The 19,277-nt window shown below is 45.5% G+C and overlaps 1 protein-coding gene across 1 annotated transcript in view; it reads left to right on the top strand.

The window, feature by feature from the left end:
* LOC144770908 (sulfotransferase 6B1-like) overlaps positions 1-19,277 on the top strand; it is a 199,278-nt gene that overhangs the window by 75,521 nt on the left and 104,480 nt on the right. The window contains exon 3 of the mRNA XM_078655705.1: positions 10,561-10,650. Coding sequence (XP_078511831.1) covers positions 10,561-10,650 — 90 coding nt within the window. The remainder of the gene's footprint in view (positions 1-10,560; positions 10,651-19,277) is intronic.

The following is a 19,277-nucleotide window of genomic DNA, read 5'->3' as shown; positions in this document are numbered from 1 at the left end:
TTTGTGCGCCCCTGTATAGTTTACAATAGGTACCCCGGGCATAGGTGCATCCAAGGCCTACCAGGGGCTGCAGCATGTATTTTACCACCCCTGGCTGGCCATCCAAACTGACAACACAGGCTGATCACTCAGCTTGGGCAAAGTGGTGTAATCACTCCTTGCTTAGATATAGTATACCTATATCTACCCTTATATATAGACACATATATACCTATAATTCACTCCTATGGCAGGCCTTGACAATCCTGAAGGCAGAGTGCTTGGTTTTATGTGACAGGGTGCTCTAGCATGATCTGAGCCCCTCTACAGCTTTTGGAACCATGTCCTTATAGGTGTTCTATGATATAGCCATACCATATACTCTTAAGTGGATCATAATCCTCGCGGTTAATGCTAACCTTTGGTTTGTTTTTATCAAAACATGTCGTGTGAGGTGTTAAACACTTTGGAATACTACCCTCCTGCAAGTTCTGGCAGCGGGGGTAGCATTCCACCCTTCTAGAGGGAGAAGACATGTAGTTACTGCTTTACCCGGTTAAAGTTAAACAGAGCCTCAGCATCACAAAATGGAATCTGCTGCCACAGACACGAGTCTGACCTCCTGCAGCTGGACGAAACTCCGGCAAGGGAGGCCTGGACAATAGGTTTCCTGTCGCGGGAGGTGCTAGCATCTCCCCAGACAGTCTGTAGTGTATTGGGGCAGGGTGGGTTGAATGGAAAGGTGCTTTTCCAGACTCTGCCTGGGGCACACAAGGTGCTCCATGCATAGCCCGGTTCAAACCAGTTGCTGGGGCACTCCAGCCCCAGCTCTGGCGCAAAACTGGACAAAGGGAAAGGGGTGTAACCACCCCCTTCTCAGGGTCCACCCATAGGAGGGACCTAGCAGGTAATCCATCCCCTTAAATCAGTATAAAGATAGGAGCTGTGTCTAGAGACATTAGATTATCCTGGACTCTGAAACAAAACTCTTGGACCTTCGACGTTCTATACCGACTAGAAGACTGAAGACATCTCCCTTGTGGTCAAAAAGTGACCACCCTGTGCAAACAGGCACCACCAGTAACTTGCTGGTTTGCTTTGTCGACACTCCCTCCAGAACCTGAAGACTCAGCAACTCAGGAACTGGACTTCCAGACTTCTCCGACTCCGATCCACATCCACAGCAAAGCTAAGACCCGTGGCAGACACGAGAGACGTGGGACCAGACACCCTGGACTACCTGCTCTTTGCTAAACCGTGCAGCTTTTGAGGTATCCTTGAAGTTGTGCATTGGGGTTTGAGAAGCCTCAGTCCCAAGCAGCATTTGCACCGAAGCTCAGCCCTCCACACTCCACGAGTGCTGCGTGGGGCCTGCTCCTGCATTTCAGCTTGATGCGTCTTCCCGGTTGCTAGCCTGTTGGCTAGTTAGCCCTCCGAAGACTTCCTCTTGAAACTACACTGCTTTCCTGGTTGCTCCAGGCTTGTTCCAGCTTCCCTGTGAAGGAGAAGCTTCCCAATCCTTGCTAGTCTGAACTGAAGCCCATCTTCCCTTCCTGCGTGGATTGCGTTTGCCAAGGCTTGTTGGGTCAAATCCGGATACCGACACCGCAGTCAACTAGATCCTTTGTGGGACAGCTTGAATCCAGCTCCTGGTTGTCATCAATGCCTCCTGGTCTTCGTGGCTGCAGAGACAAGCTTCACCTTCTTCACCTGAATCAGCTCAACATCGCCTGGTTCCTTCCTGGTTCCTTCCTGGTCACTGGCTCGTGACCCAGACTCTATCCCCTCTGCTTTCTGGTTCTTCTCATCTTCGATCCAACCTTGGATCCACCCGGACACTTTTCTCCTGGTCGCCTGTAGCACTTCTTTGCAGCTCTCCATAGGAAACAGCGACGAAACCCAACACAAAAAGACACCTATGCACCCGGCTTCCCTGGGTGAGGTAACACAAGTACTCCGGTGCTCCCGTGGGTGTTGACTCTTGAAGTGTCCTAGTTCAAAAGCTTTTTACTGTAGTCCATCCGGAAGTGTCCTTAATCTACTACTTTGTAACTTTTACGTTACCATTATAACTCAATGGTAACTCGCAACTGTGTTTAGACACTGCACGCGTCTCCCGTTGGCCTCCTACTTTCAATCACTTGGTTGTTCAGTGTAGCCCCAGTGATTCCCTAGGCTCTAGGCCTATTCACTATTCCTGAAGTGGTTCTTATACCACTTACTTAGTATATGGTTTGTGAGAACCCTAGGGCAGAATTGTATTTGTGCAACGTAAAGTAACTTGTGATGTATCTCGATCTCTGACCTCATAAAGAGTTCAGAGGGGTTGTGTTAGTAATAAATACATATATATATAAATATATATATATATATTTTTTTTTTTGAAAACCTTTATTGTGCAGAAATTGCTCACAAATACGGGCCTACAACCCATCGGGCCGGCCACCACAATTATAGAAGCACATTGGTCAGGACAGAAGCTTCAGCAGGGTACCACAGTAATCCAAACGGGAATCAAAGGCGAAAAGCCACAGAGCAACCACCACGAGCAGGATGAGAGAAGGTTGATTTTATAATAGAAGAAGGGGTATAGCAGAATAATGGCAATCATTAAGGTCCAGAGGGCCGTGGCGGGCCGCGAGCAAGCAGTAATACAGAACACAGGAAAATTCAAAAAGAACAGTTACATTTTAGCAAAGGCAGAACGTGAGTCCCACATTAATAAGCAATTGCAACCGCTGCCCAGCGCCCACCCACCACTACGAGAACACACAATGATACACAGAACGGAAAATAGGCTTGCAAAACAAAGAGCCCTCCGCTACAACAACCCAGGGGAGGGAAGAAAAAAAAAGAAAAAAAAAAGGGGGGGGGGGGGGAAAGGGAAAGGACATCGGGAAAAAAAGGGGGGGAAGAAAGAACGCGGCATCACAGCATGCGCCCCATGGCTAACAAAGCACTCAAAAATAGACCGGCACAGGGAACCAGTGGTAACAGGAGTAATAGATGCGTAGTAAACCGTGACGGCGGGGAGACCAGAAGGCCCATGCTAGCAAAAAACACCCCAGGGGGCCCACATGCAGACACCGCGTCCCGAAAAAAGGGATACATAAGAGCCATAGAACCAAAAAAGGAAAAAAAGGGGGAAAAAACAAAATGACAGACCCCCCCCACCCCGCACACCCCACCCTGCACCCCTGCAGAAGGCTATGGCCTACCCCCCCGGCAGCGTGCCTGTCGCCCTAACCAGAAACCCGAAATATAGAAGAGTTAAAAGTAAAGAAAGAACCACAAAGACAAAAAGAAGAAGGGGAAATAGGGAAACAACGACGGGAGAGGAGCCACATAATCAAAACCATCAGCTCCCACCCCCCCGTCCGAACATACTCAGTGCCCACGGGAAGATAATAATTACAAGGATAAGCTCCAGGAACTACATATATATTTTGATATATAACTTGTGTGGTGTCCTTTCATTTGATATTCAAGGGATTATAATTGGTCAAACAGCTTGCTTCACATGCTCTCTGAAGTTTTAGCCAAAGACTGCTGGTCCATGCTACCACTAGGATAGCTGATCTATAAGGTTGACTTTACAACCACCATCATAAGGGTCGTTTAGACTGGTGCAAGGTGCCCACTAGAATAGTGGACATCATATACCAAGCTAACTTCTCACAGGGACTCTCAACCTGGCCACCCTGAGTCACAAAACCTTTGATCAGTATTTCAAAACCCTCTTTAGGTCTGGGTACAGTTTTCCCCATACCTCGCGCAGGTGCTTGATCCCAGCCAGCGGAATGAAATTCTAAGGGTAAGAGTGGGATGCAATCCAATCTACTCACCCCGCTTCTGTGGGGCCAGGGGCCAGGATAGTAATGGCCTCTGTCCCTGCCCCCAAATGTAAAATGTGCTTTGTTGCATATACTTATGGACTGTGTTTGTTACCAGGTTAAGTTCCTAAGACCTTTGTTTTTTAATACAGAACAGTGCAAATGATGAAGGCTGTAGAGTTTCTGTCAGAAATGTCCTGCATAGATGGTTTTGTAGGAATTGCTCGGTTTTTACGTCCTGTTAAATAGTGTTTTAATGATGGGTTACAGTCGGGTGGGGCGATGGTGGGCCTGATGGGTATTTAGTCCATTTTAAACTCCATCTGTTTTTATGTATTGTTTACAATGTTTTATGGAAAATTGTCCTAATACACTTGTTTTCTATCTACTTTGATACTCCATTGTCACATGTATGTCACCTCTAACTCTGGAAACCTTATCCTGTGTTCTCTTCCTGTATGGACTTTGTTAGAAATGGGGGTCTCTGGTTGGCAGAGGTAAGCACCTTAGTCCAAATAGGGACCTTATGCTTCTAGTCAGGGTAAGGGGGAAGCACTCCTAAAATAACCCCTGCTCACTCCCTTGGTAGCTTGGCACGAGAGACAGGCAAATATCAGAGGCAGTGTGTAAAGCATTTGTGAACACATACAGTAATACAGTGAAAACACTACGATTGTCCTCACGATTCGGTGCTGGCCGCAGCTCGTTGACGGAGTCGATGAGACCTGGGCTCCAGTTGAATGGTGAGACGGTGCTCGCTGCAGTGCTGGCAGGTAGCGATGCTGCGAAGGATCCGGTCGATGTTTGGGTCAGGCAACTACAGAGTCGGTGACGTCCTTGCAGCGTATAGCGAAGGGTTGCGGAGTGCGGTGCCCACAGGACGGTCACCCTTTTCTTCTGCAGAGACGATCAGAGACGGTCTCCACAGACACAGTGAGGTCTTTGCTGTTTCTGAGACCTCTAGAACAGGGGGCAAGGTCAGTTCAAGCCCTCGGAGATCTTTTCTTCAAGCAGGTGGACAAAGCAAGCAGCAAAGTCCTTTCTCCTTTCCTTGGCAGCAAGTAGCCACTACAGATACCCCAGACAGCAAACAGCACAGGGGCAGTATTCCTCCTCAGCTTCTCCCACTCTTTTCCTTTGCAAAGGTTCCTCTTGAATTCCCAGAAGTGATCTAAAAGTCTGGGGTCTCGGTCCCTCTTTTTATACACAAAAATCCTTTGTCTCTAAAGGCAGAGAGTGTCTTTACCCAGCCATAACAAGTTCTGTCCTCACTGGTGCAGCTTCCTGGCAGGAGGTGGAGACAATATGGTTGAAGGCAGACCAGGCCCATTCAGGTGAAAGGAAATCTCCTCCCTCTACTCTGAATGCAGCCCCGATCTATTCAGCCCAGCCCTGACTCATTAGACTTCTGAAGGCGCTGCCCCTCTCCAGCCCCTGTCATCCAAAAGCCAGACATGCAATACATAAACCTAGCCGGGGCACACTGCATGGTTAGGCAAGAAAATACCTACTTTCTAAAAGTGGTATTTTCAAATACAGAATGTAAAAATCACCCTCACGAAAAGATGCATTTTAACATTCTGAGTTCAGGCATGATAAACTTTATTTTTCTACCTTGTTTCCAGGGCCAGTTATGTTGATAAGATGTTATAAACAACCTCCCCATTCTGTCATATGGGAACAGGTAGCCTGGCAATAGTGAAAACCGAAATTGGCAGTACTTCACTTTCAGGACATGCCACACACATCAGGCCATGTCCTACCTTTCACATACAATGCACCCTTCCCACAGAGGTACCTTGAGCCTACCTTAGGGGTGCTGATTATGTAGAAAAGGGAAGGTTTAGGGACTGGTAAGTGACACTTGCCGAGTCGACAGGACAGTCCCAGACTGCACACAGGCTCTGGAATGGCAGGCCAGAGTTACATTTTACAGGCTGCTTCTGTGAGTGGCACAATCAGTGCTGCAACCCACTAGCAGCATTTCATTTACAGGCCCTGGGCACACACAGTGCACTATACTAGGGTCTGACAAGTAAATCAGATTTGCTAATCATGGAATCACTGATCCATAGCAACAGTTTACAAAGGGAGCACTTGCACTTTGGCACTGAACAGCAGTGGCAAAGTGCCCAAAGCATCTAGACTAGCAAAACGGAGTGAAACGCACATCAAAAACACAGGAGGCAACTGCAAAAAAATGGAAGGGTAGACCCACGCCAATGGTGCTGGGTCTAACACGTGTCCCCTTCAGCTGAAATGTGGGGAAAACTACCCACCCTCTTTGGAGTTCTCTTCACTAAGGCGAAAAAAATGTGGACAGACCATCAGCATTGGCGTGCTCCGTACCAGGGCGGTGTTTCACCGTGAAGTCCATCCCCTATAGGGAAATGGACCACCTCAACAGCTTTGGATTCTCACCCCTCATCTGCAGCAACCATCTGAGGGGCCTGTGGTCTGTCTGAACCAGGAAGTGAGTCTCAAACAAGTATGGTCTCAACTTCTTCAGCGCCCGGACCACAGTAAATGCCTCACGCTCAATCGCAGTGGCAAAGTGCCCAAAGCATCTAGACCAGCAAAACGGAGTCCAACACACACCAAAGCACAGGAGGCAAAAGCAAAAAAATTAGGAGAGACCCACACCAATGGTGCCAGGTCTAACAGACATTTGCCTGTCTTTATTTGAATTCCTGTGATGGTCTTAGTGTTAGCTCCTGATTTTACTCCTCTTTTCCATTTTCTGTAATAATAATATTATAAATGATCCCACTGGGGTAGGTTGATGTACAGAAGGCTGGTCCAGCAAATAAAAACTGACGAGTAACCTTGCCCCCGAGCATCAGCAAGGATGGTGAATCCCCTGGTCATTTTTAATTTGTAAATCTTTTAAAACATCTCTACCTCACTTGAAGTTGCCATTGGAATATTCAATTATAGTTTATATTCTTTTCTGCTGCTTGACTGAATTCTATCCTGCAAGATATGACTTGTGATTGGCCCTTGTGAATGTTAAACTCCTATTAAAAATTAATACTTTATTCAGATGCCCTGGGCCACTCTCATCCCCTGATCGTTAATTTAATTATAATGAGAAAATGAATAAACTTCTTTTATATAGGAGTTCTGATCAATCAATCAATCAGAGTACTTGTAAAGCACGCTACTTACCCATAAGGGTCCCAAGGCGCTGAGGGGGCTGGGGGGTGGGAAGATGCTGCTACTGCTCGAAGAGCCAGGTCTTGAGGAGTCTTCTGAAGGCGAGTAGGTCTTGGGTCTGCCGTATGTGGGTAGGGAGGGTGTTCCAGGTCTTGGCGGCGAGGTAGGAGAAGTATCTGCCACCAGAGGTTGTTCATTGGATGCGGAGGACAGCTGCGAGGGCGAGGCTGGCGGGGCGGAGCTGGCAGCGGGGGGTGTGTGGAATCTGAGTCTATTGTTCAGGTAGGCTGGTCCGGCGTTGTGGAGTGCTTTGTGTGCGTGGGTGAGGAGCTTGAAGGTGATCCTCTTGTCGACGGGGAGCCAGTGTAGGTCTCTCAGGTGGGGGGGTGATGTGGCTGCAGCGGGGGACTTTGATGATCAGTCGGGCGGAGGCATTTTGGATACGTTGTAGTCGTCGTAGGTGTTTGGCTGGGATTCCTGCGTAGAGTGCATTGCCGTAGTCCAGTCTGCTGATGACGAGGGCCTGTGTCACCGTTCTTCTTGTTTCGGTGGGGATCCACTTGCAGATCCTGCGGAGCATGCGGAGGGTGTTGAAGCAGGAGGAGGAGACGGCGTTGACCTGCTTCGACATGGAGAGGGAGGAGTCGAGGATGAATCCTAGATTGCGTGCATGGTCGGTGGGTGTTGGTGTTGTTCCCAGTGTGGTCCGCCACCAGAAGTTGTCCCAGGCTGAGGGGGTGGGTCTGAGGATGAGGACCTCCTTCTTATCCGAGTTCAGCTTCAGATGTCTGCTCCTCATCCAGTCGGCGCCGGCCTTCATTCCCTCGTGGAGGTTGGTTTTGGCAGTGCATGAGTCCTTGGTGAGGGAGAGGATGAGCTGGGTGTCGTTGGCGTAGGAGATGATGTTGAGGTCGTGATGGCAGGCCACTTGTGCGAGGGGGGCCATGTAGACGTTGAACAGCGTAGGGCTGAGTTAGAGCCCTGGGGGACGCCGCAGATGATGTCGGTGGCTTCGGACCGGAAGGGTGGGAGGCGGACACTCTGGGTTCTGCCGGGAAAGAAGGACGTGGTCCAGTCAAGAGCCTTCTCTTGGATTCCGGCTTCTAGGAGGCGTGTCTTTAGAGTGCAATGGTAGACCGTGTTGAAGGCGGCTGACAGGTCCAGGAGGATGAGGGCTGATGTTTCGCCGTTGTCTAGTTGGCGCCTGATGTCGTCTGTGGCGGCGATGAGGGCTGTCTTGTTGCTGTGGTTTTCATCTGAATCCGGACTGGGATGGGTCCAAGATGTTGTTGTCTTCCAGGTGGCGGGCCACTTGTATGTTAATGATTTTCTTGATTACCTTTGCCGGGAACGGGAGTAGGGAAATGGGCCGAAAGTTCTTGAGGTCCTTGGGGTCCGCTTTGGGCTTCTTGAGGAGGGTGTTGATTTCGGCATGCTTCCAGCTTTCCGGGAATGTCGCTGTTTTGAAGGAGATGTTGATGGCCTTCCGTAGTTGGGGTGCGATGGCAGCGTCTGCTTTGTTGAATATGTGGTGTGGGCACGGGTCAGACGGACATCCTGAGTAGATGGAATTCATGACCTCGTTTTCGTTGACATTGGACCAGGAGGTCAGGCGGTTGGCGCTGGTGGCGTTCACAGGGGGTGTGGAGTCTGGCATAGTCGGGGCGGTCGTGGTGTGGAAGCTGTCGTGGATGTCAGCGATCTTGCGGTGGAAGAAGATGGCTAGTGAGTCGCACAGTTCTAGTGGGAGCGGGATGTCGTTGGTGTTGGCGCTGGGGTTGGAGAGTTCCTTTACAATGCTGAAGAGCTCTTTGCTGTTGTGTGCGTTGTTATCCAAGCGGTCTTTGAAGGAGGATCTTTTGGCTAATCTGATGAGGTGGTGGTGTCTGCGTGTGGCGTCCTTGTGGGCTGTGTGGTTGTCCGGTGTGCGTTCGTGGAGCCATGTCTTCTCCAGTTTCCGGCATGAACGTTTGGAGGCCTAGAGTTCGTTGGTGAACCAGGTGGCTCACTTGTTGGCGTGGCTGTTGGAGGGTTTCTTGAGCGGGGCGAGGGTGTTGGTGCAGTCGTCGATCCACTGTCTGAGGTTGCGGGCTGTGGCGTCTGGGTTGGCGGGGTCGGTGGCAGGGTTCTTGGCAAGGGAGGTGATCAGCTGGTCTTCTGTGACTTTGCTCCAGCAGCAGTGAGGCAGCTGTTGGGTGCGGTGGTGCGTGGTTGGTTTCTTGAAGATGAAATGGATGCAGCGGTGGTCGGTTCAGTGGAGTTCGGTGGTGTGGTCGAAGGCGACGTGGGAGCCTATGGAGAAGATGGGATCAAGCGTGTGACCGGCGGCGTGGGTGGGTGCAGTGACGAGTTGTCTGAGGCCGAGGTTGGTGACGTTGTCGATCAGGGTGGCAGAGTTGGCATTGTTGTTGTTCTCGAGGTGGAAGTTCAGGTCCCCGAGGAAGATGTAGTCCATGGAGGCGAGTGCTTGGGTGCTGGCGAGGTCGGTGATGGAGTCGCTGAACGGAGTCCAGGGTCCGGGGGGTCTGTAAATGAGTTTTTCTCTAAGGATGGTGATCCGGAAGTGCAGGTGTTCGGTGGTGTTGAGGGTGTCGTCAGCGTGGGTGGCGACCTTGAGGGTGGACTTGTGGGCGATGGCTATTCCTCCTCCGATTCCATTGGCGCGGTCCCTGCGGGTGATCTTGTAGCTGTCCAGGATGCCTATGGCGATGTCTGGCACGGAGGAGACGTTCCACCAGGTTTCGGTCAGGAAGGCCATGTCTGGGGCGGAGGTGTCGAGCAGATCCCAGAGCTCGACGGCGTGTTTACGTGCGGAGCGGGTGTTGAGGAGTATGCAGCAGAGGTGGTTGGGTCCAGTCTTTGGAGGTTAGGTGGTTCTGTCACAGGTGAAGCTGCAGGGGTGGCAGGAGAAGGGTCCGTGGGTCCTTTTCGGGGCGGCCTGGAAGCAGGTGTGGTTTCAGCCAGTGTTGAGTGTGTGAAGGGTGCTGGAGTCATAGTGGATTCTAGTGTTGTGGCGTTCGCGGGGTCCAGGGGTCCTGGCGTCCTGGCGCCGGGCGTGGTCCAGGCGCGGACGGGCGCAGACAGGCTTGCCTTAGGCGCGCCTTCAAGTGCTTCTTGGCCTGCACATGAGGTAGTTTGGGAGGGAGGAGCAGCTGGGAGGTGGGAGCGGGTAGCCGAATGGATGTGCAGGGGGGCAGGTCCGCAGGGAAGCAGCGGCGGGAAAGGGCCGGAACGGGGGTGGGTGGGGAAACTGGCACACGGGCAGGGGTCAAGGAGAGAAATAAACTCAGGAAACACGGAGGCAGAAAGGGCAATCAGGTGACGAGCAGCGGCGTGGGGGCGACCTGCCTGCAAGCAGGGTCAAAGGTCGCTGAATAGCAATATAACTCAATTTGTAATGATGGTCGAATTTCAAACCCTGAAGGATAACAGGCTGAGGTGCCCTACTCAAGGTTGAAAGTGGTGATGTTCAAAAGTAAACAGAAAGTCTTCAGCTCACTGAGCCATCTTGCCAGCTCAGCTCCTTGTGTGCTTGACATGTGACCTGCAGCTGTGACGTCATACATGTCATTGAGCACTTCCTCTCTTCCAGATTATAAACCAGATCCCTTCTCGAAGAGTTCTGACAACACATGTGTACCGCAAACACATCCCCAAGTCCATGGAGGTGAACAAAGTGAAGGTAAGACCTGCTCTCTGATAACCTCCGCATGTGAGAGATATTTAATAATCTCTGCTCAGCCTCATAAATGTTTGGCATCTGAATGATTTTACTGTGATACTCAGAACAATGGGTCAGATGGACGTAGGTTTATTTTAACGTGCAAATGGCCAAAGGGGACTAATAGTTTTATTAGGTTCATTAATATTGCATATTGCTGTTCTCTGATTGGACAAGCCTCTGAAACACATTAATAACTTTAGGCTGACTAGGTGCCTTTTGCTGGGTATTTATAAAAAGGGCTCATTTTAGAGGTGTGCCATGAACCAGAATTCTTCATTTGAGTTATTTTAATATTCTTTCTGAGGCGTGACTTGCTGCATTTGACTGAGGCTTACGCTGATTCCCTATTTTAATTCACGGTGCATTTTGAATGATTTTGTGACTAACCATATTTTGTCTTCTGTAATGAACTTTTATTATTTAATAAACCGTCATGGTTTCAGATTTTTATCAAGTCTTAAGGGGGCATATTTAACTGATTATGCAGCCTGTGTTCTTGACAGTTTGAAATTTTTAGGGCCACCTTGTCTCATATATCCTTGATGCTAGCACCGCCCACCGAACCGGCACTCGGGCCTTACCAAATATTTAATCAGATTATCAAAGAGAGCGTCAACACATGTTAACAATACACTGAGTGAATGTTACAAGTTATCAATACACTGAGTGAATGTTACAACAGTTATCAATACACTGAGTGAAAGTTACAACAGTTATCAATACACTGAGTGAATGCTACAACAGTTATCAATACTCTGAATGAATGTTACAACAGTTATCAATACACTGAGTGAATGTTACAACAGTTATCAATATTCTGAATGAATGTTACAACAGTTATCAATACACTGAGTGAATGTCACAACAGTTATCAATACACTGAGTGAATGTTACAACAGTTATCAATGCACTGAGTGAATGTTACAACAGTTATCAATACACTGAGTGAATGTTACAAGTTATCAACACACTGAGTGAATGTTACAAGTTATCAATACACTGAGTGAATGTTACAACAGTTATCAATACACTGAGTGAATGTTACAACAGTTATCAATACACTGAGTAAATGTTACAACAGTTATCAATACACTGAGTGAATGTTACAAGTTATCAAAACACTGAGTGAATGTTACAAGTTATCAATACACTGAGTGAATGTTACAAGTTATCAATACACTGAGTGAATGTTACAACAGTTATCAATACACTGAGTGAATGTTACAAGTTATCAATACACTGAGTGAATGTTACAACAGTTATCAATACACTGAGTGAATGTTACAACAGTTATCAATAGACTGAATGAATCTTACAACAGTTATCAATACACTGAGTGAATGTTACAACAGTTATCAATACACTGAGTGAATGTTACAAGTTATCAATGCACTGAGTGAATGTTACAACAGTTATCAATACACTGAGTAAATGTTACAACAGTTATCAAAACACTGAGTGAATGTTACAAGTTATCAATACATTGAGTGAATGTTACAACAGTTATCAATACACTGAATGAATGTTACAACAGTTATCAATACACTGAGTGAATGTTACAACAGTTATCAATACACTGAGTGAATGTTACAACAGTTATCAACACACTGCATGAATGTTACAACAGTTATCAATACACTGAGTGAATGTTACAAGTTATCAATACACTGAGTGAATGTTACAACAGTTATCAATACACTGAGTGAATGTTACAACAGTTATCAATACACTGAGTGAATGTCAAAACAGTCATCAATACACTGAGTGAATGTTACAACAGTTATCAATACACTGAGTGAATGTCACAACAGTTATCAATACACTGAGTGAATGTTACAACAGTTATCAAAACACTGAGTGAATGTTACAAGTTATCAATACACTGAGTGAATGTTACAACAGTTATCAATACACTGAGTGAATGTTACAACAGTTATCAATACACTGAGTGAATGTCACAGCAGTTATCAATACACTGAGTGAATGTTACAAGTTATGAAAACACTGAGTGAATGTTACAACAGTTATCAATACACTGAGTGAATGTTACAAGTTATCAATACACTGAGTGAATGTTACAACAGTTATCAATACACTGAGTGAATGTTACAACAGTTATCAATACACTGAGTGAATGTTACAAGTTATCAATACACTGAGTGAATGTTACAAGAGTTATCAATACACTGAGTGAATGTTACAACAGTTATCAATACACTGAGTGAATGTTACAACAGTTATCAATACACTGAGTGAATGTTAGAAGTTATCAATACACTGAGTGAATGTTACAACAGTTATCAATACACTCAGTGAATGTCACAACAGTTATCAATACACTGACTGAATGTTACAAGTTATCAATACACTGAGTGAATGTCACAACAGTTATCTATGCACTGAGTGAATGTTACAACAGTTATCAATGCAATGAGTGAATGTTACAACAGTTATCAATACACTGAGTGAATGTTACAAGTTATCAACACACTGAGTGAATGTTACAACAGTTATCAATACACTGAGTGAAAGTTACAACGTCCGGCAAGATGGCCGCCGAGACGCCGTAGTGGATGGTCGCCCCCTGTAAACCTCCTGACTGAGAAGATGAGGTGTACTACGTGCTCATATGCTTAGATTGCAGAGTTACATATTTGCAGATTTACCGATTTAATACTAAGCTAAGCTGAGTTAATTCTGCTCCGGAAAATGTATCCTTTTTACTGGGAAGAAAGTGCACTCGATATTGACAAAAAGCGATGCTGAGAGAGCTCACTGGTTTGCTTTTTCTGATATGTGACTTTCCACAAGAGAAAAAGTGGGCTCTGCAGAAATATTTGCACAAACATTGTTCAGCTTTGATTCCCCGCTCGCCTTTACCTGGAAGTCGATATTGGAAAGCTGCTTCAAAATATATGGCTACAAAACCTGCACATTATTTGAGGAAGAGTCGTGACCGAGACGATTGGAGCCGCGACCTCGAAGTGGAGGAAGATATGGATAATCTCGGGGCCCCAACGCTTAATTTAAGAGGGAAAGCACGATCTAAAGCGCAGCAAAGACGAGAAATGGCAAAGGAAAATAAATTAAAGAAAATGCGTGAAAAAGAGGAAGGAGGGAAAAAAAAGAATGTGAATGCCCCAGCGTCAGCTACTGTAAGGAGAAGAGAGGAAGCAAAACTCACCGCTGGGGAGATATTTGGAAAGGAAACTGCACTTTGCCAGATGACCATAGTTGAGACTTTTTCTCCCGCAGTAACGCCAGTAACGACTGACCAAACGACTTTACAGTCGAATTTTCCACTGGCAGTGAAAGTCCCCACGCTGGTGAGCCTGTGCAGGATGTTTCAGTCTGCTATGGAGAGGGAGCCGTTTGAGCAGGCAGGAGCAGATGGGGAAGGTACCTGCACACTTGAGATACAGCCTCTAACTGAAGTTACAGAGGCAGCAGAAGGTGGAGACTTTTCTACAGCTATGAAAAAGGGCGGACCCAAGCTCTTAAAGGAGAAGGTCACAATTCATTTGGCACCAGTGGAATCTGGGGTTAAAGGGCCAGGCGCAGAGCAAGGCTTGGTGGAGAACACTGTTAGGGAAAAAGGTAATTCCGAGGCTGCGATTAACTCTATTGAAATAGAGCTAAGGGTTGATAAAGATATTAACTTTGATTTAATTAATAAGAGGGATGCAAGCAAATTACCTGATGCACTTCCTGCTTCTCCCAGTGATGAGGTCTTTTTCACTGGTAATGATGAGGCGGACGATGAGGAAAGTATGAATGGTAGTTTGGGATCAACGACAGACACGGAGTCAGAGACGGATAGTTCAGATGATGAAACAGTGAATACTGATACAGGAAGTAACAAGACTATATCAGGGACTGACTCTGAAAACTCCTCAACTACTATCAGCAGTGAGATCGAATCTAATGATAAAGAATATAAGGATTCAGTTAAAAAAACATTGCAAAAAGACGCCTCTTCCAGATCAAAAACAAATCTTGAGGGCAGTATCAGAATTGTGGGAAAAACCAAAACTAAGAGCAAAAAAAAAAAGAAGTCAAGCAAACGAAAAGGGAAATCTAGGCAACAGAGATTGTCAAAGGAATGCAGAGGCAATATGAAAACAGTAGTAAAGAAATTGAATTTGGATAAGGTCGCAGAGAACTCTGGAATACCGGCAGATTAGCTTGTAAATGGTGAAACTCTGGATTCTGCGGACCGTGGAGCGGATGGTGGTATGTCTAATTTTGAAGTTTTATTTACAACATTAAAACAAATGCAGAGTGAGGCTCGCATTGAGAGCCAAAAAGCAAAGCGCAGGGCTAAACATGCGAATAAGAAAACACAATCCTCTTTGCACAAGGTTAGCAGGTTGTATGAGGAGATGGCTGAGAGAGTCTCTGAAGTAGAGACTAGAACCGGAAAATTAGAAGATGATATGGTCAAAGTGAAGGATGACAGAAAAGAACAAGATAAGACTACGGCTGATATGTTATGGAAATTCGAGGAATTTGAGAATAGACAAAGACGCAACAATGTACGCCTGATTGGAGTACAGGAAGGGAAAGAAGGAAGTGATGTTCGGGGGTATGTTGTTGACTTACTAAAGGGTGCCCTCCCAGAGTTATCTACATGGGATCTTGAACACGAAATACAAAGGGCGCATCTTTTTCCTCTGATTCAGAAAGCAGCGAAGAGTAAGCCTCGTGCAATACTTATATACGTGGGGAATTTTCTTCTACGAGAAGAGATAATCAACAAAGCAAAGCCCCAAGCTAAATGTAAACACAACGGTGTAGAGTTTTTCGCACGTCCTGACTTTTGCCACACCACTGTGGAAAGAAGGTGGAGGATGAGGCAGCTCATTACTCCATTTCAAAATATAGGTTGTGAGGCTTACCTTCTGTATCCCGCTCGTCTGAAGATTGGTGTAAATGGGAACTTTAAAATGTTCTATTCTGAGATACTTGCACAAGAATATCTTAACTTTCTGCAAGATCTACGGAAAACAAGGCACAAGGAGAATGTTGAGAATAATGATTATGCAGTTGCTCTTAGGGATATTCCCCAAAAGAAACAAAGATAAATATAGTATGGAAAATAGAGACTGTGTCTGGTAATTTTTGGAGACGAAAAGCTACATATGAGGACTTATTTAAAATAATAGAGGAAGCGGTTTGCTCAAGGTCTATGAAAAATTTATTTGTTGTTTTTTCCCTCTTTATTGGAAGAATTTCTTTAGTTGTAGCTTTTTCTGCTTCAATAAGTAAAGATTGGTATTAATATAAGAAGAATTGGGGTAGAGGTTGAGCACAGTAAGATGAAGGGAAAGTTAGGGGGTTGACGGGTTTGACATCCAGGAGGCAAAAGTCGGCCAGACATAGGTCCGTTGGACCTATTTGCCTGTAGGGGGGGTGGGACTCTGAGGGTGGGCAGTCTGGGGTGGGGCTGGGGACGGGTAGGGAAATGGACAGGGCACAAAGGCACAAGACTCTTAAGAGGATTTGACAAAAGTAATTTGTATCAACTGTATGATATGGGTAGTGATACTGAAGATGTGGAAGAAAACGTTGAAATTAACAAGGAAGTCTATTTATGTAGTGAGCTAGGCCTCGTATTGTATATAATTTTTAGAACATTAAATAAAAGCAAGCAGATTGGGTATGAAGAGAACTGGCTGGGGAAAAAAAATAAAATGAAAAATGTCTATTAGATTAGTGACATGGAATGTATGCGGCCTAAATGATGTAACGAAAAGGCAGAAGATAGGAATACGGCTACGGCAAATGAATGTAGATTTTGTGTTTCTTCAGGAGACACATGTAGTGAGTACCCAGGAGATCTATCTAAATCAGCTGGGGTTTCAATTAATAGTTGCTTCTAAACAAGGAGTAAAACAGAGAGGGGTAGCGATTCTATCGAGGGATAAAAGTGTAGTAACCAGGAGAAAGTTAAGAGATAATTGGGGGAGATGGGCGATGGTAGAGGTACTATTAGGGGGTGTGTGGACAACATTAGTTGCAGTATATGGTTCTACACAGGACGATCCAGAAATTTTGCAATTTTTGGATTCTGAGTTGGCAGACTGGGCCCCTCGAGTTATCATAGGTGGAGACTTAAATATTGATGGAGCGGAGGGTCTAGGTTCAGGTTCAATAAGACAGTATAAGGGTAGGAAAAAAAAGGTCTACAAGGCCCTTATTGATCTTCTAGAAAATAATACACTGCGAGATGCCTGGGGGTCAATTAGATCGAAACAACTTGGTTATACATATTATTCAGCACCGCATCAGATATGCGTTAGGCTGGATTACTTTCTGGTCTCCAATGATTTAATTAGTATAGTGGAAATTGATAGACTTCCTCGGATACTTAGTGACCACAATCCCCTAATCCTAACGATAAAGCAGAGTGGGGGAACAACAATAAGAAGGGAGTGGACATTCGAAAGGGGATTGCTTTTAGATGATGATTATATAAAACATATGTCTAAATGGATTACCGAATTCTTTGAATATAATAGAGGAACCGCTGCAGTTGGCATAGTATGGGATGCCTTTAAGGCAGGAGCACGCGGTGAAATGTGTAGTTATAGCGCCTTTAAGAGGAAAACAGAAAGACTGCAATATAAGGAGAAAGAGGGAAAAGTACTGGAGGCAGAAGAACAACTTAATAACTGTGTAATAAGGGGCGAGCCGATTGAACAATTCGTAATAGAATTACTGAAGGTGAAAAGTGAGGCAGAGGAAGAACTTGCTAATAAATCCGCAAAGCAATACACAATCAGAAGGGAGAGATGTTACGAGTTCAGTGAGAAAATAGGGCGAGTCCTTGCTATACGAACCAGACAGATAGCGGCGGCAGGGATGATTAAGGAAATAAAAGATGAAAAGGGACAATTACATTCAGATCCAGAAGAAATTCGGGAGGTCTTTAGGAAGTTTTACCAATCTTTATATGATGAGAAAGACCCCAGTAGTATCGATAGAATAAATGAATATCTCCAGAACATCGAGGCAAAAATTATATCCCCTGAAGATGCAGAGGAATTAGAGACCGTGTTGGACGAAACTGAGATTAAAGAAGCAATGACTGCTCTACCCTCGGGGAAGGCTGCTGGACCTGACCAGCTACCGATTGAGTTTTATAAAATTTTCTGGGGATGTTTAGGCAATAATCTAACTCAAATGTTTCAAGCTGCACAAAGTGGGGTATCCATTCCTAAATCCTGGAGCGGGGCAGATATAGTCTTAATTTAAAAAAAAGAAAAGCCTCCGAATGAACCAGGTTCGTACCGCCCAATAACATTGATGAATAATGATACCAAAATTTATTCGAAGGCACTGGCTGCAAGATTTGCAAGAATTATAAGTAACTTGGTTAGTGATAACCAACATGGGTTTATTCCTGGTAGAGGGACAACTCACCATATTAGAAAAGTTATAACTTTATTTGATGTGGCGGAGGTAGCAGGAGACCCGATGGCAGTTATGCTTTTGGATGCGGAAAAAGCATTTGATCGGGTCTCCTGGCAGTATTTGTGGCAGACCCTAGTTAGAGTTGGGATTAGAGGAGGTTATTTGAAAGCAATCCAGACTCTATATGTGGACCCAGGTGCAGCATTAAGGATAAACGGTGGTATAACTGGACAATTTAAAATCAAGAGAGGAACCCGTCAGGGTTGTCCTTTCTCTCCCCTGCTATTTGCCATTTATATGGATCCCTTAATACGGAAGATAGAATCAGCACCAGAGATCACCCCAGTCAATACAGTTCTTGGGCCATGCAAGATATTAGCCTATGCTGACGATGTTGCGGTGATAACACCTTGCCCTACGGAAGCAGCCACATTTGTAGAGGCCGAGGCCTTAAGATTTGGACAAGTCTCAGGGTACTCATTGAACGCGTCTAAAACTCAGATTATCAAAAACTCTTTTACACCTTGTGAAGATAGAAGAGTAGTGTCGGCAGGGAAATACCTCGGAATTAATATTATGTCTAATTTAGATAGTTTGGTGGATAATAATATTGCCCCAGTAATTGAAAAGGCAAGAAAAGATCTGGATCGTTATGAGAACTTACATTTATCATTAGTTGGGCGAGTTAATATTATTAAAATGTTGATCCTACCCAAACTGTTGTATCTTTTTAGGGCACTCCCTCTTTTAATTGAAAATAAGTGGTTTAAAACTTGCGAAAGTATGGTAAATCGGTTTATTTGGGCCAGAGGTAAAACCCGGAGGGCATTGAGGTTTATGTCCCTTCCTAGGGAGAGAGGGGGGTGGTCACTGCCGGATCTAAAGGTATATTATTGGGCTGCAGCAATACAAGGAATGGTTGGATTAATTGGGGGGGCTGAGATGGATGGATGGGATAAGACAGGCTCGTTGGCTATATATGGTCTAGCTCTGGGTACAAATGCTGAAAATATTTTTTTAAGATTTACTGATGGAAGTTATTTTAAAAGAACACGTTTCAAGATAATTATGGCGGCCTACAGTATTTGGAAAGGATTTTCCAAAAAAGTTGGAATAGGGAAATATAGTGTATATACTAGATTCAAAAATAATCCCTCATTACCTAGGGC

The sequence above is a fragment of the Lissotriton helveticus genome, chromosome 7 (assembly GCF_964261635.1).
Source record: "Lissotriton helveticus chromosome 7, aLisHel1.1, whole genome shotgun sequence".
NCBI classification, from domain to species: domain Eukaryota; kingdom Metazoa; phylum Chordata; class Amphibia; order Caudata; family Salamandridae; genus Lissotriton; species Lissotriton helveticus.
This window is presented reverse-complemented; position numbering and strand designations above follow the sequence as displayed.